We start from the raw sequence: 26,536 nt of genomic DNA on the forward strand, positions 1-26,536 counted from the left end.
AGAACAAAAGTTTGACAATAAATAGTATGCATGCGTGTGTGCGTCAAATACATGGTATATAGTGTGTGTAATGTTTTCTTTATTGATTTAATGTACCTTTTATGCGTTATTTAAAAAAAAAATATAGCATTGTGCACTTCTTCTCTATATCCTCTATAAGTGTGAAAAATTTCATACTCCTCCGTTCGCGCAATTTTCGTAAAAAGGGATACAAAGTTTTTGCTTCACGTATATAGATATATTTTTATATTGAAACGTTCTAGCATTTTTTATTCTATGATATTAATCGGTGATAAAAACGTATCTTCATTAATTCATGAGTAACCTTGCTTAATCTAATCAGTTGTTGCAGCTACTCTTTATGAGAGCGCGTGTTCTGTAAATAAAATTATCATTTCGATAGAAAACAGTAATGTTTAAATTCAGAAAAATGTTTAATTAGCGTAAAGTGAAGTGTTCAAATCGAATGTGACGAACGAAAATAATTTGTTTTTATTTCGAAATATTATCAGCATCTTTTGACTTTGGAGTCTTGTCAGGTAAATTTTTTTTTTCTTTTTCCTACCTATGCTGATACCTTTGAGAGACTATTTCAGCTTCTCCTTGACCAGTGAGCTCACGGGGCTCAAACCGGGAGAGTTGCTAACACTGGCCCCAGCAAGAGCAGTGCTTCGCAGAATCTACCACCGGATCGGAAACGCGACCCACTGAGAAGATCCGGCGAGAAACTCGTGGGCTGTGTCTATGGGCTTATTTACTCGTCGAGCCCTTCGTCGCAAGCGACGGGTTCGGCGAGGACGGTGACCGAACTCAAGTAATGAATAATTCTAGACGACTTTACGACGCATTTGCAGGTATTAAAAGTTGTCGTGGCCTAAGAGATAAGACGTCCGGTGCATTCGTGTTGAGCGATGCACCTGTGTTCGAATCCTAGGCGGGTACCAATTTTTCTAATGAATTACGTACTCAACAAATGTTCACGATTGATTTCCACGGTAAAGGAATAACATCGTGTAATAAAAGTGAAACCCGCAAAATTATAATTTGCGTAATTACTGGTGGTAGGACCGCTTGTGAGTCCGCGCGGGTAGGTACCACCGGCCTGCCTATTTCTGCCGTGAAGCAGTAACGTGTTTCGGTTTGAAGGGTGGGGCAGCCGTTGTAACTATACTGAGATCTTAGAACTTATATCTCAATGTGGCGCATTTACGTTGTAGATGTCCATGGGCTCCAGTAACCATTTAACACCAGGTGGGCTGTGAGCTCGTCCACCCATCTAAGCAATAAAAAAAAGAGGTATGCAAAGCAATAACGTGGCTGACACAGAATGATCTGTAGTATCTTATTTAAAGATTGTTATTAAAAAATTATTGTGAGAGTTCACAATAACATCAAAACCGGATAAATGATAAGAGTGCATGAAATACAAACATCAGCACATACATTTTTAAATTTGAATGACTTTTAGATAAGTTTTTTTTTTAATATATTACATGAAAAAATTTTGATAGGTATTTATCAAATTCATATATTTCAAATGCTCTGCATGTGAGCACGAAATGTGAAATGTGAAATGTGGTTGTGGCGGAGGATGCTACGAATACCGTGGAATGCCATGAGAACTAACTTGTCCATTCTAAGGCAGCTTAACAGCCGAAAAAGGCTCTCTTCCATCTGCCGGGAACGTGTTATGAGCTACTTCGGACACATCCCGCGGTTCTCCCAGACATGAATTAGAGAAGCTCATAATTGCGGGTCGCATAGACGGCAAGCGCGCCGTGGGCAGAATACCAGACAGATGGTCAGATATAGCAAGAGAAGCACTTGGTGGTAGTCTGTACCATGCCACCCATGCCACCCATGATCGAGCACAGTGACTGTGGAAGAACGTCACATGTGGTCGCGATCGTCGGTAGTAAGACAAATATTTAGTTTGTATGGAAACTAGCGACATCTTGTAGCGCATGCCCCTAAACTTATATGTTGTTAAAATTAAGACATTCAATTACTGCATAACTAAACACAGAAAGAAAAACTAATAAATCATACAAGTCTTTATTTGTTATAGACAATTTGTGGTTTATGAAAATTTACAAAATGCTTCATTAAAAATAAAATATATTAGGCTAATAGGTAATATGTTACTGCCATCTACAGGAGCAATGAGAAACTAATCGAAGCGAAGCCATCTAGTGGCCGACGCCCGTATACATTTTTGTTGAGTGCTTGAGTTGCTTATCTATAACTAATTTATGTGTACTACATAACGTAACCGGTGCTTGAGGGAGCCCTTCCTATTTCTGCTGCTATGTATATAAGTGCTTCGATTTGAATAACATGCTGGTCCAATGCTTTTTTACCAATCTATTCGCTAGTAACATAAGGGGTTATTCCAGCTATACCGATCTTATTGCAATAATTGCAATGATCTGAGTGCAATGCTGCCATATACGAAACAGATTCGGACCTCCGAAGTTTTAATGAAAATATGCATCGCAAGACCACACCCATAAATGCCAATTTAGTTCATTTAGAAATACGATAAGTGTTATAATCATTTGATAAATCCGATATCATTGATACGTTAAATCTAACTATAGTTCCAATTTTGTAATTTTTTTAATTCTAGTGATATTTAGGGCAAAAGACACAGTTTTGTTTAACAAAAAGCATATTATCGCTACTCTGAAATATAGTCACAGACCGTCCATCTGATGGCGAGTCGCTGACATTAACAATGTCAGTGTCAAAGCCAGGTCGCTGCCTATCATGAAGCACATTCGTTACACTGCACCTTAAGCATTATCTGTTTTATTGTCAAAAGGAATGTCTGGCTTTCGTATAAAAATTAAAAGTTTTTTTTACCAAAGGTATGGCTTTGCCCGTATCTCTCATTTAGACATTATTTAACAATTGATTTGTGATACCGTGTCGTCACTTAGTTGAATCGGCAAGAAACTTACGGCCTCTCGACTTAGAGCACTGAATAAATATAACATAGCAAGACTTAATATCAAAATATAGATGAACAGAATAAGATCTACCAAATTACAAATTAAATTAGTCGGCGGATTCAACAATAACGTTATTATTAACATTTTCACGTTAATCTAAAAGATTTTCCCCAGATAATGACTTGGGGACGTGGCGCTCTATAACCAATGTTCACAAACATCCACTAATACAGCTATTATGCAAAAATATATCAAATATATACCTTAATACACGCGAAATAAGAGCCACAGTCATTAAGGGACTGGTTGAAGCAGTGCCAAGTAATGAACGCGCTCGACTTTGACAGAAATTTACAAAAACGCTCTTTATGTTTCAGAGTTAAGAGATTCATAATTTTCAATCAGCTGCACAAGAAAGTTTGTTACAAACATAAAACGTACTCGAATTCTATTGAAGGTATAACGATGAGAGATTACTTTTTTATTGCTTAGATTGGTTGACTAGCTCACAGCCCATCTGGTGTTAAGCGGTTCCAGGAATTAGGAACATAAACGCCGCCACCCACCTTGAGACATTAGTACTAATTCATTTTTATAGTACAACACATTAAAGGAATCAAAAGGACATCGGAACTTTGTGTTGGAGGGAAATTTCTGATTATAAAGAACTTCCCGAAGCACTGGAGACTTGTAATTTTTAAAACAGCCCAATCTTTAATGACAATGCAAGTGAAGAAGAAAGAAAGAAGACAATTATTGCCTTATATCGTGTTATAAAAAAGTCGTATTTTAAAATTATAAGCAATGTTCTTCCTACTTGTGGTAGGACGTCTTGTGAGTCCGCACGGGTAGGTACCACCGCCCTGCCTATTTCAGCCGTGAAGCAGTAATGCGTTTCGTTTTGAAGGGTGGGGCATCTTAAAACTCATTACGTTGTAGATACCTATGGGCTCCGGTGACCACTTACCACCAGGAGGGTCGTGAGCTCATCCACTCAACCTAGCGATAAAAAAAAGACATAAAATAACTTAGCAATAATTGTATAATATGATAGGTTAACTGATGAAAAGCTTGTAGTTTAATTAAAATTTGTTGAAAATTTGTGAATATACTAGTGAAATCATTTGTATTGTTCACAGGATCTGAAGGAAACGTATAACGACCATGGAAAAACTCTTCGAGTATAAATATTTGTCTCAAAACCATTTAGACGGATTTAAGAAATATAAGGTGACTATCGAATGAGATCAAATGGCTGTTAGCAAGGCCCATTGGACTAACTATTATTAGTACTTTTTTTTTTTTTTTTTATTGCATTGATGGGTGGACGAGCTCAGGGCCCACCTGGTGTTAAATAGTTACCAGAGCCCATAGATGTCTACAACTTCCGCCACTCACCTTGAGATATAAGTTCTAAAGGTTTCAATATAGTTACATCGGCTGCCCCACCCTTCAAACCGAAACGCATTACTGCTTCACGGCAGAAATAGGCAGGGTGGTGGTACTTATCTGTGCGGACTTACAAGACGTCCTACGACCAGTAACTATTTACAGTACAGTAACTATTAGTTATTAGTAGTTAAATTTTCGTGTTTAAAAAACTAATAATTAGACGTTATTAATCACGAAAAATGCTATCAAAAACAATAATTTTGAAATGCATAAAATGATCTAAGTCCTTTATAGTCTTTTTTTTAAATAATACAATCAACGGATTGATTTTAAGAAGCCTCGTTTTTTTAACCCTTTGCTTTGTGATTCGCGACCCATATCGTGTTAAATGCTCACCAGAGATTATCTTGAGACGTAGAATACATTAAAAAGATGTATCGCCCTTAAAGCCGAAGCATCGGACTGCTTCACAATAGGCACCTCTAGTAATAACGCAAATTCCTTAAGGAATTTAGTAAATTTAATTTATACAACACGGTTTGCGTGGTATGGACATGTGATGCATAGACAGGAGATGCATATTGTTAGGAGATGTATGGAAATGGTAGTGCAAGGAAGAGGTCGACCGAAGAAGGAATGGATGGATTGTGTGAATGACGATACGAGAGAGAGAGGAGTGAGTGTTGAGATGACGGCTGATAGAAGAGAATGGAATAGAAAAATTCGCTGTGCCGACCCCACCTAGTGGGATAAGGTTGAGAGAAAGAAGAAGACAACACGCCATTATAATTTTTGGCTTATAAAAGTCAGTCAAAAGTATATGCTAAGTGCATATTCCATTTGAAAAGTTGCCTGTCTGCGTTATTTAAATATTGGCTCGGTCTTGGCGAATCGATTAAAGACATGGTTTCATTTTGTTTACTCGCGGAACAATAAATACATAGAGTATTTGCGTATTTATTTTTACCACATTAATCAACGTTTATCTGACTATTTATTTACTTTTCAGTACAGCGCCGTCGACACGAGTCCGCTTAGCAACTATGTTATGCATCCGAGTTGGAACTTTATCACTAGAGTACGTAGAGTATGTAAGATATCTATATATTAATACGTGAAGCAAAAACTTTGTACCCCTCTTTACAAAAATTGCGCGCACGGAGGAGTATGAAATTTCTCACACTTAGGTATGGAGAATATAGAGAAGGAGTGCAGAATGCTAATTTTTTTTTTTTTTTTTTTAAATTATGCATGAATAATGCATTAAATCAATTAAAAAAACATTAAACACACTACCATTTATTTGACACGCACACGCTTAGTGCGAGTTTTTTAACGTTCACAATAGCGTAAAAGTTAACTCTGATTTGTATGGAGTTGGAACAGCGCCCTTAGCGGCAAACGTAGGCAAACGTTCCAACTCCATACAAGTTTGAGTTAACTTTTACGCTATCGTGAACGTTAAAAAACTCTCACTAAGCACACTGATTGCTGGGACGTGGGATCCGATTATTATTACATAACATTATATTAACTATTTTATTTTAGTTTATCCCAAAATGGATAGCACCGAACTTAATAACGTTCGCTGGTTTCGTCTGTATGGTGATAGCGATTTTGCTGTTGACTATATTTGACTACGATTTCCATGGCGCGGAAAGACTTAGGCAAGGCGTAGACGAATACAGGATACCGAACTGGGCGTTAATGGCATGCGGCGTTTTGCTGTTTTTGGCTTACAATCTAGGTGAGTTTCATTGTTGGAGGGAGAGCTCATGGTCATCTGTAAGTGGTTACAGGAGTTTATGGACAATCAATTAACTAATGGTAGGATGTATTAGTAGGACGTGTTGCGAGTCCGCACGGGTAGGTATCACCGACCTGCCTATTACTGCCGCGAAACACTAATACGTTTCGATTTGAAGAGTAGGGTAGCCGTTGTAACTATACTGGGACCTTAGAACGCATGTCTCAAGGTGGGTGGCGGCATTAACGTTATAGATGTCTATGGGCACCGGTAACCGCTAAACATCAGGTAGGCTGTGAGCTCGTCCACCCATCTATGTAATAAAATAAAATAAATCACAACTCTGTCACCCGCTTGAGCCTTGAAGTCTATGCCACAATTAGGCTATTTATTACCAGAGCATTGTTTGGTTTCGTATTGTTTTTAGATGGTATCGACGGAAAGCAGGCTCGGAAGCTTGGCGTGTCAGGCCCGCTGGGAGAACTCTTCGATCACGGCTTAGATTCCTACATCGTGTTCCTCATACCGTTCTCAATAATATCAATTTTCGGTAGAGACCCGATTTACTCTCTCCCGATTTTCAGGTAAACATTTTAAATAAAGAACTTGTGTTACAGGTACCAGATAACGGAAATAAATATAAGATTTTTATTATAGACATACATATATATAATATACATCGATAACCCTGGAAAAGACATTTTATATTTATCATACAGATATCTTCCCTTGGCGGGATTCGAACCGCGACCCCCTTGTGTAGTGATCATGTCACTTACCACTACACCAGACGGCCGTTAATGGCATCTAAGCGTAAAGAGCTTGTTAGTAACGTATTATAGATAAATAAATGATAGATGATGTTTTTTAACTGACACGCGGCTCTGGATCTTGGAAATGCCGCCGCTAGCACCTATCTTCACGCTGTACCGCCCACATAAAATCATCTAGCTAAATATGATGAACTAATGACATATGCTTGTGCTTAGCAAAGTTCACCCTTTAAAGCAGAACGTTTTTTATGATTGAAAGATTACTAGTGGCTTGGAGGCCTTTTTAGTTTCAACAGGGTAGGTGACGAGCAAGGGCCCAGCCAAGAGGGGTGGAATTTGTTAACAGCTAACCAAGCGACTCCAAAGGAGACCTAACAACTCAAGCAGAACCTATGACCCGTGCAAGCTCACAGTTCACTCTGCCATCAGTATGAGAGGAAATTTTGTAGATTCGATGTCATTCTTGAAACCATTGTACATTTTTTATTTATTTATTGCTTATATGGGTGGGCGAGCTCATAGCCCACCTGGTGTTAAGTGGTTACTGGAGCCCATAGACATCTACAACGTAAATGCGCCACCCACCTTGAGATATAAGTTCTAGGGTCTCAAGGGTCAACTAGTAATGTTACGTTGATATGGTGAAGACACCCAAAGAATATTTTTGTCTTCATCTATGCTTCATTCGAGCCGTAATGTAAATGGATAATAATAAAAATAATATATGAATTTAAAAATTAAAGAACACGAAATTAAATAGAAAACCGAACAATTAATTAAATTCTTTTTTTATCCTGTTGACACTGGTTAAGATATTAGAGCAAAGCTATGAAGCCATTGCTCGGTCTTTGCTGCGGGTGCAAATTTTCAATTGTCTTTTCATCTTGAAGTCTATGAACATGATGTTCAAAGATTCTGTTACATACAGATATACAGTATTGTAACGTTGATATGGAGAAAACACCCAAGGAAGGTTGATGTCAGACAGACGGTCTGTCGCAAAACTCACGCCAAATCCCTACGCAGCAAAATCGAGCGACGACCCCTCGTAATGTCGGATAAGGAAAAGAAGCAAAAGAATATCAGCAGAAGAGCATCACATATTAACGTCCCTTTCAATTCCAGGGGCTTCCTTGTCGTGATTAGCGTAGTTTTGAACTTCTACGTGAGCCACTGCGAGAAATACAACACAGGTACATTGTATTTACCCTGGGGCTATGACGTCAGCATGTGGGTAAGTCTTTCCTGTATTGAAACGCGTTTAATTATCCCCCTACTTCGAATGGTTGTGGTGGACGTTAGTGGTTCCTAGTCCTATTATAAATCTTGCGTTTTGGCTTGTAGAGTAAAATAGTTGTAATCTCAGAGAAATTCATGGTACCAAGAAATTATTTATTTACCGGTTCATGACGTCACAGCCAGCCAACGTACTCTTTCTTATGTTTCAAGTGACTTTTTGTTTTTACGGGAGATTTGGTAGACGGACCAACCAGAGTTAAATCATTATCAGCGTCTACACGTCATGATAAGTAGTTTCTGATGATAAAATATTTATAACTACTGATACCATGCACCCCACGCTTTTTTACAATAAAATAATTTTTTCTTACACTATATTTAAATCAAATTTATTTTCTATTTTTTAGTTGAATTTTCTATAAAAGCGTATTTTGTTAGTTTTTTTAAACTATTATTATTATTTATTTTTCATTTTTTAGTTGAATTTTTTTTTCAATATTTTTTTTTAATATTGATATGTCATCGGTCCTTAATAAGTATACCAAATTTCGAGTTAATCCGACATATGAAGGGGGCGAAAATCATGTTCAAAGATTCCGTTACAAACATACATACGTCTGAAGCTAATAAAAGCGTATTAATAGACTCACTACACACTAAAATACGCTGCAATTTCAGACTTCTTCAATGATCTTCATCGTGGCAGGGCTGTACACTCCTGGACTAGTTAAGTTCCACGTGTATGGAGACGTATCGTTCGCTTTGTTTTTCGAAGTGTTAATTCATGTCGTCGGCTTATTGGGAACGGCTCCTGTTGCTGTATATAATGTTTACTTGTAAGTGTTTTTTTTTTCCTACCTATGCTGATAGCCTTGAGAGGCTATTTCAGCTTCTCCTTGACGTGTAGGTGAGCTCACGGGGCTTAAGCCGGAGTGTTGCTAACACTGGCCCACCGGTCACCACCGGATCAGATACGCGACCCACTGAGATGATCCGGCGAGTTGTAAGCGTGATGTACCCACAGACTTTAAGAAATAGCGGCTCTTTGATTCCCTTTGGAGGCAGATGAGCATACGGCTTGTTGGTGAGTCGTTAACGTCGCTTATGGACGTCAGCAATACCACGAGCACAGCCAAGCCACTAGCTTCAGATTAGTCGACGTAAATACCTATCATATATTTAACTATTTTCGTTCTGAATACTACCGATAATAATATGTATACTTGAATGAAAAATGTCGATTTCATGAAACTTCCGCGCCACCTGCCTTAATATGCTGGTATAATGATAGAAGGCTGTCTGGAATGCCAACTAGTGCCAAGTTTCATCACAAGCGAATGGTTCAGGAACGAATATGGGACAAATAAAAACATGTTGTATATTAAGCAATGTACCTATATATCACTAGTATAAAACAAAGTCGCTTTCTCTGTCCCTATATCCCTATGTATGCTTAAATCTTTAAAACTACGCAACGGATTTTGATGCGGTTTTTTTAAATAGAGTGATTGAAGAGGAAGGTTTATAATATGTATAATAACATTCATTAAATAGTGGAGAAATCAATAATAAATTACAGTTACCGAAGCGAAGCGAGGGTTAGTAGTAGTAGGCTAGTATTATCTATTTTTAAGTACATATCAAGTTCCTCACTGTGCCACACTACCAGACCGACATTTTTTTTTGCCCTTTTAGGCATACGAACATACGGCCCACCTTACGGTGAGTGGTTACCGTCGCCCGTGGATTTCAGCAATGCCAGGGACAGAGCCAAGCCGCTGCTTACCGCTTAATACTCTCCACAAGCCTTGTTTGAAGAAGGACATGTCATAGCGCTCGGGAAACACCCTGGAGGGGAGCTCATTCCATAGCCGGATGATACGTGGCAAAAAAGACCTCTGAAAACGCACTGTGGATGACCGCAGTGGCTCCAGGTAGTATGGATGAACTCTACTCCAGTGGCGGGCGGTGCGATGGTAAAAACGAGATGATGGATGATGGAAAAAGTTATAAATCATGAAAAAAAAGGTCACAGGCGGGCACACCACGATGCTCAGCAATGAGCCATCGACTGAAGGAGAAAAGGAGGATCATGTTCTCATCGGAGAATGACGTAAATAATAAGAACATTTTATTTAAGAGCAAGAAAGAATCGCCGAGCGAAAGTCGAGACATTAACGGAAGCCCTACGCCCGGTGTGGTCAATGACCCTCATCTTAGCCGCCCTTGTATTCTGGGCTGTCAAATCCAAGAACGACATCATTGAACGCGACCCCAGAGCCTTCATTTTTCTCTTCGGGACACTCTTCAGTAATACTGCAGTGAGTTTCTTCTTAGAATATGTTCCTGGAATATCAGAGAGAACGACAGAGAAACTACTAAATCTTGTACACGAAAACAATTTATTTATTTATTGTTTAGATGTGTGGACGAGCTCACAGCCCACCTGGTGTTAATGATGTCTATGGGCTCCAATAACCACTTAACACCAGGTGGGCTGTGAGCTCGTCCACTCATCTAAGCAATAAAAAAAAAGAAAAAAAAGTGGTTACTGGAGTCCATAGACATCTACAACGTAAATGCGCCACCCACCTTGAGATATAAGTTCTAAGGTCTCAAGTATAGTTACAAGGCTGCCCCACCCTTCAAACCGAAACGCATTACTGCTTCACGGCAGAAATAGGCAGAGTGTTGGTACCTACCCGCGCGGACTCAGAGGTCCTACCACCAGTAAGATTTATTTATGATACTTATATATCCTTTTTTCAATCGATAAGTACGTCACTGTTAATTTATTTTCCTAGATAATGTATTTCTGTATTTTATGTTTTGCAATTATTTTTATTTCTTCCCTTTTTCGTCACCTCCTAAAATATCTTAAAGCCCGTTGAAAAGACGTTCATTAATATCTATAATATTTAATTGTATAATAAAAACATTTTTTTTTATTGTAGAGTCGTCTAATGATAGCGGGAATGGCGAGTCAACGCTGCGAGCTTGTCAATTGGATGTTCTGGCCTTTGCTTACCGGAGTTGTGACGTCATTGTACAAACCAGAGTACGAACTGTCGATCCTGTACGCACTTGTCGTATTTAGCGTGTTGGCACATGTGCATTACGGGATATGTGTGGTAAGTATATTTCAAACTGTTTATTGTTTAGATAGGTGGATGAGTTCACGGTCCACCTGATGTTAAGTGGTTAGAGACATAGACAGCGTATCGTAACTTAACTACAGTCACCGTCCTTGAGACATTACTTTTATTATTAGCCTCATTTTTCTCAGTATAACGGCAGCCCCACTCTTCAAACCAAAACGCATTACTGCTTCTCGGAAAAAGTAGGGAGAGCGGTGATCAATATTTTTACGTTTTGTTATTTATTTATTTATTTATTTATTAATATTTTATTTCAGTACATAACTTATTTATAATCTATGTTAGTAAACCTAACACAAATATGAAACTATTTATCAAATTATTTTTGTTTCCCAAGTGCCTGCTACCAAAAGCTATTAATTAGCAGTCCCTCTTTTTTTAGTAACATGCCCAAATTCCAGGTTTCAATTCCCGGTTCTTTTACTAGCGTAGGTCCTTCTTTGGTGAGGGTAACATTAGGCGATTCTACCACACTCTACGTAGAGCCGTTTTGTATCCGTCAGAATTTATTCCATCACAATGTAACTTCGAAGCTTGCTTCGTGCTTACGACGAATGTTTTGATCTATACTATTTTTCATTGATTAATATTTTTTTTGTCATTACAGGTGAAACAAATATGCGGATATTACAAAATTGATTGTTTTTTAGTGCCTAAAGAGAAACAGAAATAACGGGAATTTCTTCACCACAACTTTGTTATGTTATTATAATATTATGTATAATACTTTTCTAAGTGAAGAAGTTTTTCAATTTAGCGTTAAAAAAAGGGGGAGAATTTAAATATAATAATTACAATTATTTTAACGGTCTTTTCTTACAGTTTGACAATTTCCGATTATTTTTTTCCCGCCTATGCTGATAACCTTGAGAGGCTATGTCATCTTCGCCTTAACGTGTAGGTGAGATCGCGGGGCTCAAACCGGAGTGTTGCTAATACTGACCCTAGCAAGAGCAGTACCTCGCAGAATGCAGCGGCTTGGCTCTGCCCCTGGCATTGCTGACGCCCATGAACGACGGTGACCACTTACCATCAGGTGGGCCGTATAAACGTCTGCCTACAAAGGCAATAAAAAAAAAGAAAAATTCCACCGGATCGGAAACGCGACCCACTGAGAAGATCCGGCGAGAAACTCAGTGGGCTGTGTCTGTGGGCTAGTTCGCTCGTCGAGCCCTTCGTCGCAAGCGACGGGTTTGACGAGGACGATGACCGGTGCTTGAGGTACCTAAAAACACCGTTAATGGATTGGGAGGATCCGTAATGACGTGTTTTGGGCGACGACAAATCGTTTACCATTCGGTCTACAGGATCGAGTATGTAATTTCCAGCGGCCACGACAAGAGGGTTCTCATGTCGTGCTGCCTTCTCAAAGTGAATTGCTCGTCAATATTCAGATATTGTACGAACATTTTAATTGTGTCTTCGACTCAAGAAATAACGTTAAAGGAAAGAGAATACAACTCTAGTTACGATCAGTAAAAGATAATCTTGCCACGGTCACAGCGGGCATTCCGATTTATAGGTCATCTTGGATTTGTACTCATCTCACTCTAACACTAAATCTAATCAAAGTTACGGCTTCTGCGCGATAGAAGGCTCAGCCCACCCCAAAAGAGTCCGCACTTAAGTTGTTAGACCAGCATTTCACCTTGAACTAACGTATCTGACGATTTTTTTTTATTGCTTAGATGGGTGGACGAGCTCACAGCCCACCTGATGTTAATTGGCTACTGGCCCATAGACATCTACAACGTAAATGCGCCACCCACCTTAAGATGTAAGTTCTAAGGTCTCAAGTATAGCGGACTCACAAGAGGTCATATCGCCAGTAATTACGCAAATAATAATTTTGCGGGTTTTTGATTTTTATTACACGATGTTATTCCTTCATTGTGGAAGTCAATCGTGAACATTTGTTGAGTACGTATTTCATTAGACAAACTGGTACCCGCCTGATATTCGAACACCGGTGCATTGCTCAACACGAATGCACCGGACGTCTTATCCGTTAGGCCACGACGACTTCCAATTGCATTTGATTCATCACTAAATCCATCACTGCTTCTCTAGGAAGTTTATGAAAAAATAATACACGAAGAACTTCCACTGGTCGCACGATAATGTCTTTAAGTAGATGGTCTTGTAGACATACCTACTTGAGAACAGAATATATTTGACATATTATGGTTGCAGCGCACTAAATATATTTTCAGGTATCCGTCATAAATCTTGTTCTATGATTGCTATTAGGTTCTACATCACCCCTCTCCGGAACTTCTACCAAAAGATTGTGTTCTCATATCATTGTTCGTCTTTATCAGTGTAAGCGTATTTTGAAAATCTTGCTAGCGCGATTTAGGCCTTTATCCTTTTTTCCTTGTCTATTCGCTGGGAGCCTAGAGGGCTATGCCGGCTACGCGCGTACTTGTAGGTTGGCTTACGGGCTCAACCTGAGAGAGTCTGTTAGCACTAGCTCTAGCAAGATCAGTGCTTCTCAAAACCTACCTCCGGATCGGGACCCACTGAGAAGATCCGGCGAGAAACTCAGTGGGCTGGCCTTTATCGTATATTTTCTATTTTATAACAGCTTCAGAGGAAACTTAGCCGGACTATTTCGTCTCTCCAGTCAAAGGCGATTTCTAATTCACTTGAATAAATTTCTACTTACTAAATATACACTTGCAACATTTACTAACTGCTTACTATCACGAATAACAAAACTTACGATGCACCCGCGAATTATCAACGTTACATTCAAAAACCTCGCGAATCGCATCCCTAACGCCACCTCAGATAAAATTATGAGATAAAACTCGCAAAAACCAACTTGCTCCATAATCCGTCACGTTAAAAGAACATCGCAAGGATATAATATGACACCGGGCACAATCTAATTCACGAAATAATACGTAATATTATACTTTTATAGCGAGGCAAGTGAGCATCGGCGGCGAACGCATGCGAACACCGCCTTCAGCGATTGTATGAGATAGAAAAGGACGAATATAATTTCGCCTCCGTTATAGGAGCTACGCCTTTAAATTACACGTTCTCATAGCCTTGTAGCCGACGGAGAATTCGATGGAACGTCACATTTGAAATCATGATATAAGCAATTGTAGCATGTGTGCCGCTGGTTTAAGGTTTATTTTCGCTGTTGTACTGTTTATCGTTGTGACGTTTTATGTCCGGAACGTAATTTAGTAATGGGGGGTGCTCGACACAGACACCCAAGCTGGGGTTTAGAATTTCAGTCCAGCTTCGGATGGCCGCGAAGCGCTTTGTTAGCTCATCAATTGTTTAAGAACACGATTTTTTTCTTTTATTTCCTCCGCGTGTATTACAATACAAAATTTCTTGGACGTTATTGTAATTCAATTCTTAATGTAACGAAGATATGTAATTAAGCCATCTAACTATATCGAGTTACCGCATAAATATTGTGATTAATAAGTCAAAAGTGGACTTTTTTTTTTTGGAAAACAGTGCAAAATCTTTAGTGTGTGCGTTCTTATTTTTATTTTAGTGTTTATCGAGTTTTTTTTTTAATATATATGAAACTTCGGTAAGTTGCGTGTTTGGTTAAAAATAACAGTTTTACTTTCTTAATCAACTGTGGTGGTGTGGAATTAAAAAATGGCATGATTGAATAAAACAAAAGCATGCGTTGAATGATTTTTTACAGTTAAAAAATATTAAACGTCCCAATATTATTCGTTTATTTCGAAAATACAGCTCAGTTATTAAATGGCGAATAAGCGAGGATTTTTTTTAACTTAAGGCGGAAACAGAAACTTTTGGCGATAAATTTTTATTTTCTCTGATGATTTTTTAATACAAAGTAGGCACTAAAGAGAATTTAACAAAACACCTGTCACTATTTTATTAGTAATTGCGGAAATGTTTAGAATGAAACTTATATTCAATATAAGTAAAATTTTATAAGTTGAAGTAGTCGTTTTATTCAAAGTTAAGCAAAAAAAAAACTCGGGATCAAATTATTGTTTCGAACTTTATACATAAGTTCATTTATCAAAAAAACGAGTGCTTAGTAATTATTGCAAATTAATAATTATAATAGAAGAATGTACTAGATAAGTAATAGATTCACCCGTATATCGGATATGAAGCTAATCCTAAAAATTATACTAGGTGTGCCCGACGATTTCATTCGACTTACATTTGAGGCCGTCAACGGAAAAGTGACCTAACCCATAATTTTTCATATTCCTACTTATACGAGTATATTGCAATTAATCTTAAACATAATAAGCGTTGACGTTACTGGTGGTGGGACCTCTTGTGAGTCCGCACGGGTAGGTACCACCGCCCTGCCTATTTCTGCCGTGAAGCAATAATGCGTTTCGGTTTGAAGGGCGGGGCAGCCGTTGTAACTATACTCAGACCTTAGAACTTATATCTCAAGGTGGGTGGCGCATTTACGTTGTAGATGTCTATGGGCTCCAGTAATCACTTAACACCAGGTGGGCTGTGAGATCGTACACCCATCTAAGCATTAAAAAAACGTAAGATTGGCCTATTCCTAGTTTCACCTATAGATAACAGATGGCTTTGTAAAACTTATTTTTGCGCGTATTGTTTTTGCCAACGAAGCAATGTAAAAAAGTAAATTCAAACCTCGTTATCTCCATAATAACTATCAATGGCGGATCCAGGGGGGGGGTCATGGGGGTCATGACCACCCCCTGAGCTGGTTCCAGGATTTAGGTGGACCATTAATTGTATATAATGATTTTATTTATATATAGGTATTTTGTCACCATACAGATTTTATGTAACTACATACCTTCAATATTTAATTAATTTAATATAATATAATAACTTTGTATAATTGCAAACATCTGGGAACGAACGCATCTAAATTTGACTATATGACCCCCTCCTGGCGCCAAAGCTGGATCCGCCCTTGATAACTATGGTACACTTAGGCCGCGCTGACGTCCTCAATTGTAATTCGAAAAATAATAACGATAAAACTTGTGTCATCTTTAGGGATTAACAAACGTACGGAACTTGTGTTTGTGAATCAAGAACTTTAGTCGTTGAAGTCGGCTAAGTAGCGTTTGTCACTCACCTAATATCCTTTGTATAAAGCAATCAAGGACCAAGCATTGAGACTACGCACTTATAATATTGTTGACGAATAAATATTGTTAAGTTACTAGTCAAACTCGGTCCGCTTTGCTAGCCGATCTTTAGTCAGATCGCTACATAGTTTCACAGGAGCAAATTTTAATGCAGGCCGTTTTGAGGATTTCCTAAAAATTTCATAAAAATCGTTCCGGTCGTTTCGGAGTATGTAAATAACATACATGAAGTCGTCGTGGCCCAACGGATAAGACGTCCGGTGCATTCGTGTTGAGCGATGCACCGGTGTTCGAATCCCGCAGGCGAGTACCAATTTTTCTAATGAAATACGTATTTAACAAATGTTCACGATTGATTTCCACGGTGAAGGAATAACATCGTGTAATAAAAGTGAAACCCGCAAAATTATAATTTGCGTAATTACTGGTGGTAGGACCTCTTGTGAGTCCGCACAGGTAGGTACCACCACCCTGCCTATTTCTGCCGTGAAGCAGTAATGCGTTTCGGTTTAAAGGGTGGGGCAGCCGTTGTAACTATAATTGAGACCTTAGAACTCATAGCTCAAGGTGGGTGGCGCATTTACGTTGTAGATGTCTATGGGCTCCAGTAACCACTTAACACTAGGTGGGCTGTGAGCTCGTCCACTCATCTAAGCAATAAAATAAAAACACTTCTCAGTGAGATATCTATGGGCAACTTTTTTTTTTGTTTCCTATCTATGCTTATGATAGTCTTGAGAGGCTATTTCAGCGTAACCTTAACTAGTAGGTGAACTCACGGGGCTCAAACCTGACGACGTTGCTAACATGAACCCTAGCAAGAGCCGTGCTTCGCAGAATCTACCACCGGATCGGAAACGCGCAACAATAAGCACTCAATACCATGTAGAGTACCCATAGAGCTTTTGGTGAAGACAGATTAACTGAGAGCTCCTAATAGAATACCTAATTAGGTTGAAAATAAAACTAAAACATAACATATTCGCACTCTAATACGATATCTCTCTATTTTCTTTTATTCTGGCATAAATTATCAGTTACATATTAAATCTACCATATTATGATGTGATCTATCACATGATATGATCTACAGGATTTTTTGCCTCAGAGGCAGAGGGCCCATCTTAACAGTAATCCGTAGATTTTAATCAAAAATATATACTTATTTATTTTTTACTCAAACAAACCTCCACGGGGGCTTTTAAATGATCACCGCTTTTACCGAATATGCGGAAGTTTCACTCGTGAGAAGAATCATGTTAACTGAAGATTTGTTTATTTCCGGAAAAATGTACAGCGTATATATTTTTATTGCATAGACCCGTGGACGAGCTTACTGCCCACCTGATGCGAAGTGGTTACCGGAGTCCGTACACATCTACAATGTAAATGCCGCCATCGACCTCAAGACACGAGTTCTGAGGTCTGAGGCAGAAATAGGCAGGGTGGTGGTACCTACCCATTCAGACTCACAAGGGCTCCTACTACCAGTAAAAAAGCGTGTATGGCATCACAGATTGTGGTATCCAGAGTGATTCGGTTTTGGTCGGACCAGCGCATTGTATTGCGGCCACGAGATCTTTTGCCTGCAATCTTGCCAGTTACTATCAATTCTTCGAGATTGTCACTACTCGGCAATGTGGCCGAAGACGTCAAATATCCTAGTCCTAGTATATGTCCTTTAAACCAGTAAATTTGAATAAATCGGTAATTACAATAAGGATTACTTGAAGAAACAATATCTTATCTATCAGTAATCATTCTAGTATCGTCAAACCATTCCCTGCTCAGAATTCTACGAATCTGGTTTTTAGACGAGATGAGATAGAGCTCATGACCCGGATGCTACGTGGCGTTAATGATTTCTAGAAACGCCCTATCGATAAGCGCGGTGGCTCCATCTAGCACGGATGCAACCTGCTTAAACGATTTCTTAACAGCGATCTTCAACGAGCTCAGATTTTGTAATAATAATAATAATACAAGCTATTGGATTTAGCAAGTTATTAGATTTACTCAAAAATATATTTTTTTCCAAAAAGCCACAATTTTAAATACGTGCTGGATTGTTAGGATGTTTTTGCAGGACGAAACATCAGATGAAACTAAAACTGAAAATGAACTCCACTTGGCGTAGGCCCGTGGCTTTTCAGTATTTACCGAAATTCATAGAAATTCGAGAATAAAAACTTAACGTAAATAATAATAATAATAATTTATTACATTTATTTCTCTGTTAAAGGTATTATTATACAATATAATACTGTACAATTACAAATAGAATATAACTTTATAATTTATTTTGTAACCCTTTGAAAGAGCTAAAGTCTGTACTAGGTTCAAAGACCTGAATTACTGATCTCCAGGCTCCCTCCTTCTTAAGATAGATTAGGTTAGGTAAACATAAGGTTAGGTAACAAAAAAATAGATTAGGTAAACAAACATGCTGCTCAAACATGAATTGTTTTAATTATTGTATTAATTCTCCCAGTCACCTGGGGTCGGCGCAACATGTTTTCTCCTTCCATATTCTTCTATCATATACCATTTCTTCGCTCACTCCCTTCTTACCCATATCGTCTTTTACTCAATCCATCAATTTCTCCTTAGGTCTACCTCTCCCTCTATATCCTTCCATATTCATAGTTAACATTCTCTTACCAACCTCATTTTCATTTCGTCTCATCACATGTCCATACCATCTCAAACGCGCACTTCTCAGCTTCTCTGTCACAGGTGCCACATTCAGACTTCCTCTAACATATTCATTCCGTATTCTATCCATTCGCATCTCTGCTGCATGCAATCGCCAATCGATCCTAGTTACAAAGTTTGCTAAAAATGCGATGGCACTCGAATTTATACTAAAAACTGCCGTCGGTCAATCGACAAATGTCAACACTAGTTTTAAAATAAACACGTACCAAAGTTTTAGGTTTAATACTTCGTATTTTATAAACAGCTGCCGTTTCGGTTTTATTGTAGTATCTGTGTTTATTACTTAATAATGTAGTTGTCTTCACGGAATGTGGATTATTGTTGGTTTTGTTAGGCGAATTTATGGTTTAGTGTTAACGAGACTTTTATTCTTTTTTCCCTACAAATTCGCTAGTAGCCTAAGGAGCTATTGCCTAAGGTGCTTTTAGGTACCTCAAGCACCGGTCATCGTTCTTGTCGAAACCGTCGCTTGCGACAAAGGGCTCGGCGAATAAATTAACCCACAGACACAGCCCACTGAGTTTCTCGCCGAATCTTCTCAGTGGGTCGCGTTTCCGATCCGGTGGTAGATTCTGCGAAGCACTGCTCTTGCTAGGGTTAGCGTTAGCAACGTCACCAGGTGGTAGGGAGCTCGTGTGAGTCCGCACGGATAGGTACCATCGCCCTGCCTATTTCTGCCGTGACGCAGTAATGCGTTTCGGTTTGAAGGGTGGGGCAGCCGTTGTAACTATAATTGAGACCTTAGAACTTATATCTCAAGGTGGGTGGCTCATTTACGTTGTTGATGTCTATGGGCTCCAGTAACAGTAACTCCAGTAACTTTACACCAGGTAGGCTGTGAACTCTTCAATCCATTTGCAATAAATAAAAATTAAAAAAGAGTCGCCGGTGGCGGGATGCTGCGCGAGCCTGATCGGAGTGTGATCGGCAATGACCAGGATAATTTAGTTTTGATAACATCCTTTTGGTATTACAAGAAATTATAAAACATTCTAGAACTTTCAGCTCAGACTTCGTTGAAAAATAAAAGCATATTCACTACAGTCCAAGAGATTTTGATCGTGCCACTAAAAAATAAAATTCGGAAAATAAAATCGTCCTAAATAATTGTTCGGTGACGCGTGTCCGGTTAGTTGCTCCACGGAATATCGCATCGCTTAAACGCTTAGGGTTTTGCGTCTGAAATGCTTAGTTAAATCAACCGTGCCGTTTTTGAATTAGAACGATGCAGATTTAAAAGTATTTAAAATGAAACAAGGCGCACCGTTCGATAGAAGCTAAAAGCGGTCTTAAGTGAATATTTTTTTTAGTTCCTCGAGGCATTGCGTTTTCATTTGCTGCATTAGTCAATAAATACCTTTTTTTTTTTATTGCTTAAGTGGGTGGACGAGCCCACAGCCTATCTGGTGTTGCTAAATGCGCCACCCGCCTTGAGATAAGTTCTAAGTTCTCAGTATAGTTACACGGCTGCCCCACCCTTCAAATTAACCCTCAGACACAGCCCACTGAGTTTCTCGCCGGATCTTCTCAGTGGGTCGCGTTTCCGATCCGGTGGTAGATTCTGCGAAGCACGGCTCTTGCTAGGGTTCGTGTTAGCAACGTCGTCAGGTTTGAGCCCCGTGAGCCCACCTACTAGTTAAGGCTACGCTGAAATGGCCTCTCAAGGCTCTCAGTTAGGTAGGAAAAAAATCCCTTCAAATCGAAACGCATTACTGCTTCACGGCAGAAATAGGCAGGGTGGTGGTATCACCCGTGCCGACTCACAAGAGGTCCTACCACCAGTAATACTGACAACGTCGTTCCGATAGTTTAGCACATTCAATTTGGTCGTATTGTTTGTATTATATAATATGAGTACAGGATTCGGCTATTCTTGTTCCTTGTAGTCCGGAGTTTTGCCAAGTCGCCGAGCATTGACGAGACGGGCTTACAATATCAATGTGTACAGAAAATGTGACGCGCAATCCCTTCTCATATAGTACCTGATGCAGTAAATGCTATCATAGTTTATAAAATATCGAAGTTGCTTAAATATCAGTTCAAAATTTTGTGGTTCTTTGCAAGCTTATAGATTTTAATGTTGCTCTGGTGGTTTCACTGATTTTATGAGTATACTACGCCCCCGGAACTGGTGTAGGGAGTCCAACACTCATATAAATATTAGCCTATCCATTAAGTACATGTATTTTCTACATGGATACCAAATTTCAAGTAAATCGGATGCATGGTTCAGTAGCTCTAACGGAACATCCGTAAAAAACACTGTAGATTTATATATTAGTATAGATTTCTAATTTTTTTCAAAAAAGATTATATATAACCTATGTTACTCGGGAATAGTGTAGCTTCTAAACAGTGAAAGAATTTTTCAAATCGGTTCAATAGTTTCGGAGCCTATTCAATACAAACAAACAAAGATTTCCTCTTTATAATATTAGTATATTTATTTTATATATTTTTATTTTAGAGTATATTTTTATAAGCAGTGGAAAATTAGTTTCGGCCCGGCGGAATATTCGGCATCCCGACTGTCACTGTCGGTGTTCTCTGTGGGTCGATATTCCGATCCAATGGCAGATATACTCGAAGCAGCCGCGCTTATAGGCTTCCTCCAAGTTGCTCGGGTAGCAAACCTTCTCCTCCTGGCTAAGCCCTTGAGCTCGTCCGCTTGTCCCAGAGAAACAAAAAAGTCCCACACCAAAAAAAAAGTTGGCGTATTTCTTGTAATTTCCTGAGTGATGCATCATAGACATAGATTTCGAACTGGTCTATTTTAGCCATTTAAATGCCTTTAATTAAAACAAATTAATAAAACTTTGCTAGCATACGTATATATCACGTATTTTAAGTTGGCTCAATTAAAAAATATACTATTAAAAATTAAACGAACGGGAAACCGACAAACGATTGTACCCGCAATTTATATAAAATACATTAGTTTATTTAATTTTTTGCTCGACGACGCTTTATTAAGTTTCTAATCGTTAAAAAGACATTAAAAAAAAACTGAAAATATCAATCCACTTTATAACTTTATTTCCACGGAAACAACGTTGGTTATATTTCTGAAGGTGGATCGTTTTATTGCTAGATATTTTATTTAAAAAAAAAAAACAGTTTTATATTTTATATCGTGACACTTAATTCAATTTATAACTGAGTTTTCATTACTGTAGTTGTGTTGAAACCCAGATAACGGCCAAGGTTAGCGAAGAGAGATAGAGGGTTCTTTTGAGAGGTTCGCCTTGACTTTCTCGCCGGATCTTCTTAGTGGGTCGCGATTCCTATCCTGGGGTAGATTCTACTAAGCACTATTCTTACTAGGGCTAGTGTTAGCAAATTCTATGTCACCTGTATAACATATTAACCTCCTTATGTCATAAATCATATGGAGGTTACATTTATATTAATTACCAAGTGTTCGATGTGAGCGCTCATTACAATATTCTCTGAAAAGCTTATTTACGATATATATTCAGACTTTTGAGCGTCATTTGCACGCTATATGTAACTCAGCTATATGGATAATGATATATTATAACCTACTAGTTTCTCAATTCTTCTCAGTGGGTCGCGATTCCGATAGCAAATTCTCTCAAGTTGAGCCCGTGAGCTCATCTAGGCTTAGGCTACCGGCGAATAGGTATGGAAAAAAATATATATTATGAAACGCGATAAGTAGCAGCTTACAATAGCATAGATCGTCTAACAGCACGACTAATAAAAAGAAAACAACAGAATATCATAAAATGGCACACTGAACGAAACAATAAATCAAATTTTAATAAAACATAAAGCACCAGACATTTTATATATCCTGAAATCTGTTCAGAAATATATCTTCTTTACAGCTGACATTTTAGTTATATTCCTGTACGAATTGACGTTTCGGAAACGTTATAGTGTTGCTATTATAAAAAAAAATTCTTTTTTTATTCGACAATAATACTTTTAATAAAAACTTATATTTGAATACACTTTTAACTGTCTCGGTTTAAAAGAAAAGTTTAAAAATGTATTTGATTTACGTCGCTCTTCCGTTTCATTTTAACGTGTCTATTTTTGTTTAAACACAAAATAATGTATATGCGAATGAAAACAATTAAGTTTTAGGGTGCCTTTGTCAGTAACATTTAGATTCAGTCACCGTCGGCGCCGAAGACACGTCCTTACAGATCCATTAGATCCAACAACTTTTGCTGCAGACTGTGTCTCATTTTGGGGGATTTTGTGACCTGGTAATTAAGACCTTTAAGTCATGTCTTATTTTAATTTATATTCATATTTTTATGAATAATGATAATATGGAGTGAAATGAAATAAAATGAAGATGATGAATTTGAGATATTAAATCAACTGGGATGAAATTAAATGAAATTAGATGAGATGATATGGGATGAAATATAATCTCAATAAAATGGTGGGCATTTACTGAAATTTTTTCAGTGGGCTTTTTGGAGGATCCCAAGAAGCTACGTCCAGCGGCTTTGTTTCATTTTCCCACATTTGTGCACTTTCACAGATATTAAACAGTTAATAAACCACCATTATCACAAATGTAAACCTGAAGAAACACTACATAGACAAAATAAAACAAATCACATAACTTCACTCCTCGCGTTCCCGCCCAAAAGTCCCCTTTAGGTCTGACACTAGGAGCAGGCTTAGGGACTCTGGTAACCGTACTGGTCGAACTCGGCAAAGGGTTCGATGTGCACTTTAACTCATACATCAGCAAGCCACCTCTTCTAATGTAACTGGATAGGCCTCCGGGACACCAGTAATAAAAAATATATTTTATTTCGAAATATCACAGACTTATAGTGTGTTTGTATTAGAAATAACTCAAGTGCTATATTGATATTTTTTTTTTTATTGCCCGTGTAGGCAGATGAGCATACGGCCCACCTGATGGTAAGTGGTTACCGTCGCCCATGGACTTCAGCAATGCCAGGGGCAGAACCAAACCACTGCCTAACGAGATATTAATAATATTTAAGTAAATCTAAGCATATCAACTCCTTGCACAAAAAAAAATCTGAGATGTTCTATTAAATCTGTTTGTCTAAAATTTATTTGTTATCGAAATATAAAAAATATTTTCTTTGATTTCCGTGAGCGTGAGTGACTTCATTAAAATTACTTTAAAGGATTTTTAATCTTGAGTTCCATTTATTGTCATTATATTTTTTTACGATTGAACAACAGAGTCGTCCGTGTGACCATAAGAGAACTGGAAAGTATCCGAAACGTCAGAAATAATATGATGATTTTAAAAAAAAAAACGAAATTAAGCCGTAAAAGTATTATAGTTAATTATGAAATTTTTGAAGTTTATGAACATTATTCGGATATGCTCATAAAGTTATAAACATACTGACTTATTAAACTTATCTTATTGACATCTTCAGAGTAGGTACGTAAAATGTAACTTACAATATATTACAATTAATTTTTAACATTGAATAATAAATAAGATATTACTGGTGGTAGGACGTCTTGTGAGTTGGCACAATTAGGTAACACCACCCCGACTATTTATGCCGTGAAGCAGTAATGCGTTTCGGTTTGAAAGGTGGGGCAGCCGTTGTACTGTAAAAACTTCTGGACGCCGATAACCACTTAACATCGGGTGGGCCGTGAGTTCATCCACCAATCTAAGCAATAAAAAACAGGTATCTAAGATTTTTTTATTAAGTTTAATTGGACACACGTAATTTTCATTTCAAAGTTGCTTAGCTAAAGCATAAGGACCTGTAATTCGTAAACTAAGGACTGGTAAGACATGTTGCGAACCTAGACAGGCTAGTGCCACTGAATATCCGTTACGTTTATTTATTTATTTATTTATTTATTGTATAGATGGGTGTACGAGCTCATAGCCCACCTGGTGTTAAGTGGTTACCGGAACCTATAGACATCTACAACGTAAATGCCGCCACCCACTTTGAGATATGAGTTCTAAGATCTCAGTATAGTAACAACGGCTGCCCCGCCCTTCAAACCGAAACGCATTACTGCTTCACGGCAGAAATAGGCAGGGCGGTGGTACCTACCCATGCGGACTCATAAGAGGTCCTGCCACCAGTAACAGTGACGTAGCTTCCTTCAAACTCTTCGTTATATGCTGATGGCGTCATGGCGTCATCCCGACGTCACAGAGGGGGCGGTTAAGTTCACTGCGGTTTCTATGGACTCCGGGAATAGCTTATCAGGGTGCCTTGAAGTCGTATTACCATGTTAATAAAAAATGATTTAGATCGAATTAAGTATATCCATTTATTTTATGAAAGTTTTGGTGGTGGTTGAACTCCTCCTCGTCGGTTGGAGCTGCATAGCACCACTCGTCAGTATAGCTGTACGGGAAGCAAGACTTTCGAAGAGAGAGACACGTGGAGAACAGTTCTGGAATGAGTGTTCATAGCTTCAAAAATGTCTTCAAGCTAGGCAAGACCTTCAAAAATAAAGACTACGACTCGGAAAAAGAAGAATAAGATTTTATGTATAGAAAATAAAATTTAACTAGCGTGCTGAATTAAATACAATTTAGATTGACATCTTGATGTAGTTTTTTCGAAATGGCGTCTCGAGTCGTTTAAATACTTTTTTGACTTTAAATAAATATAACTAAGTCTTAAGACTTGAATGCAGTTTTTTTTTTATATTTGGGCAATTATTTTAATAAGTTTTATTGAATATTTCTATCAAGATCAAATTAAATAAATAAATTAACGAACAAAAATACAATATTAAAATTTATTGAATGGCGTCCTGAATTGTTTGCCGCCATACGAACCTACTTGAAAAGGTCAATAGACTTCCAAATTTCATGAACCATTAATTCATTATTACAGTCAATAAGTCATTCAGGCACATTAGAAATTAAAGGAACGTCGGTTTAGCGCATACACTTCATACAAAACTCATTTATTTTTTATTCACGATCCGTGCGCACAAGAACCGCATTGTGCGCGGTCCCTGCCGTTTCCGAGAATGATTTCGTTATGAAACAGAGATGTAAATATACAATTTACTGTAATTAGAGAAGGACGGACGGTGGCCGTTTTGTTTTCTTTTAGGTTAATATGTGGCCACATGTGGCGACTGTTTCTGGACCCTATGGTCATTCCTTCAATTTCGTTTTGTTTCTTTCAACCAAGGATTCCGGGGTGTTATTTTAATTAATACGTTGTCCGTTGCTTGTTTGTGGAATTCAGAATTTCGTTTTTCACGCCGTACATAAGTGCATATAGTATCATTTAGAAACTCACCATGCAATTTACCTACTGTTCACAATTAAAAGTTTTCAATGGTTAAATGCCCACTAAGTTTCTCGCCGGATCTTCCCAGTGGGTCGCGTTTCCGATCCGGTAGTAGATTCTGCGAAGCACTGCTCTTGCTAGGGTCAGTGTTAGCATCACTCCGGCTTGAGCCCCGTGAGCTCACC

The 26,536-nt window shown here is 38.3% G+C and overlaps 2 protein-coding genes and 1 long non-coding RNA gene across 6 annotated transcripts in view; 2 read left to right on the top strand and 1 right to left on the bottom strand.

The window, feature by feature from the left end:
• Positions 1–343: 343 nt before the first annotated feature.
• Positions 344–12,171, top strand: LOC114242510 (ethanolaminephosphotransferase 1). Of its 4 annotated transcripts, XM_089735720.1 has the most exons (12): positions 344–539; positions 1,218–1,296; positions 3,332–3,411; positions 4,094–4,184; positions 5,356–5,424; positions 5,895–6,093; positions 6,521–6,677; positions 7,992–8,100; positions 8,784–8,941; positions 10,246–10,426; positions 11,060–11,236; positions 11,871–12,171. In XM_089735720.1, the coding sequence occupies exons 4-12, from the start codon at positions 4,119–4,121 to the stop codon at positions 11,934–11,936; spliced, it is 1,182 nt and encodes a 393-aa protein (XP_089591846.1). In that variant the 5' UTR covers positions 344–539; positions 1,218–1,296; positions 3,332–3,411; positions 4,094–4,118; the 3' UTR covers positions 11,937–12,171. The 4 variants fall into 4 exon arrangements, with proteins under 4 accessions (XP_089591846.1, XP_089591848.1, XP_089591847.1 ...); XM_089735722.1 differs by lacking the exon at positions 3,332–3,411; XM_089735721.1 differs by lacking the exon at positions 1,218–1,296.
• Positions 10,224–14,176, bottom strand: LOC149500758 (uncharacterized). The gene is made up of 2 exons (XR_016324772.1): positions 13,769–14,176; positions 10,224–10,451 (listed from the first exon to the last, which is right to left on the bottom strand). It is a non-coding gene; the product is annotated as an uncharacterized LOC149500758 (long non-coding RNA).
• Positions 14,177–14,505: 329 nt separating this feature from the next.
• Positions 14,506–26,536, top strand: part of eya (eya transcriptional coactivator and phosphatase 2) — an 83,209-nt gene continuing 71,178 nt past the window's right edge. Inside the window, exon 1 of the mRNA XM_089736056.1 lies at positions 14,506–14,828. The gene's annotated coding sequence lies outside the window, so the exon portion shown is untranslated. The remainder of the gene's footprint in view (positions 14,829–26,536) is intronic.

Source organism: Bombyx mandarina, chromosome 20 (genome assembly GCF_030267445.1).
Source record: "Bombyx mandarina strain Sakado chromosome 20, ASM3026744v2".
In the NCBI taxonomy this organism is placed as follows: Eukaryota; Metazoa; Arthropoda; class Insecta; order Lepidoptera; family Bombycidae; genus Bombyx; species Bombyx mandarina.

Bases quoted from the DNA above. Each gene is read 5' to 3' on its own strand.
- LOC114242510 (XM_089735720.1), top strand. From the start codon at position 4,119: ATGGAAAAACTCTTCGAGTATAAATATTTGTCTCAAAACCATTTAGAC. The intron at 6,094-6,520 runs GTGAGTTTCATT...TATTGTTTTTAG, and splicing joins GTTTTTGGCTTACAATCTAG to ATGGTATCGACGGAAAGCAG. The intron at 11,237-11,870 runs GTAAGTATATTT...TTGTCATTACAG, and splicing joins TGCATTACGGGATATGTGTG to GTGAAACAAATATGCGGATA.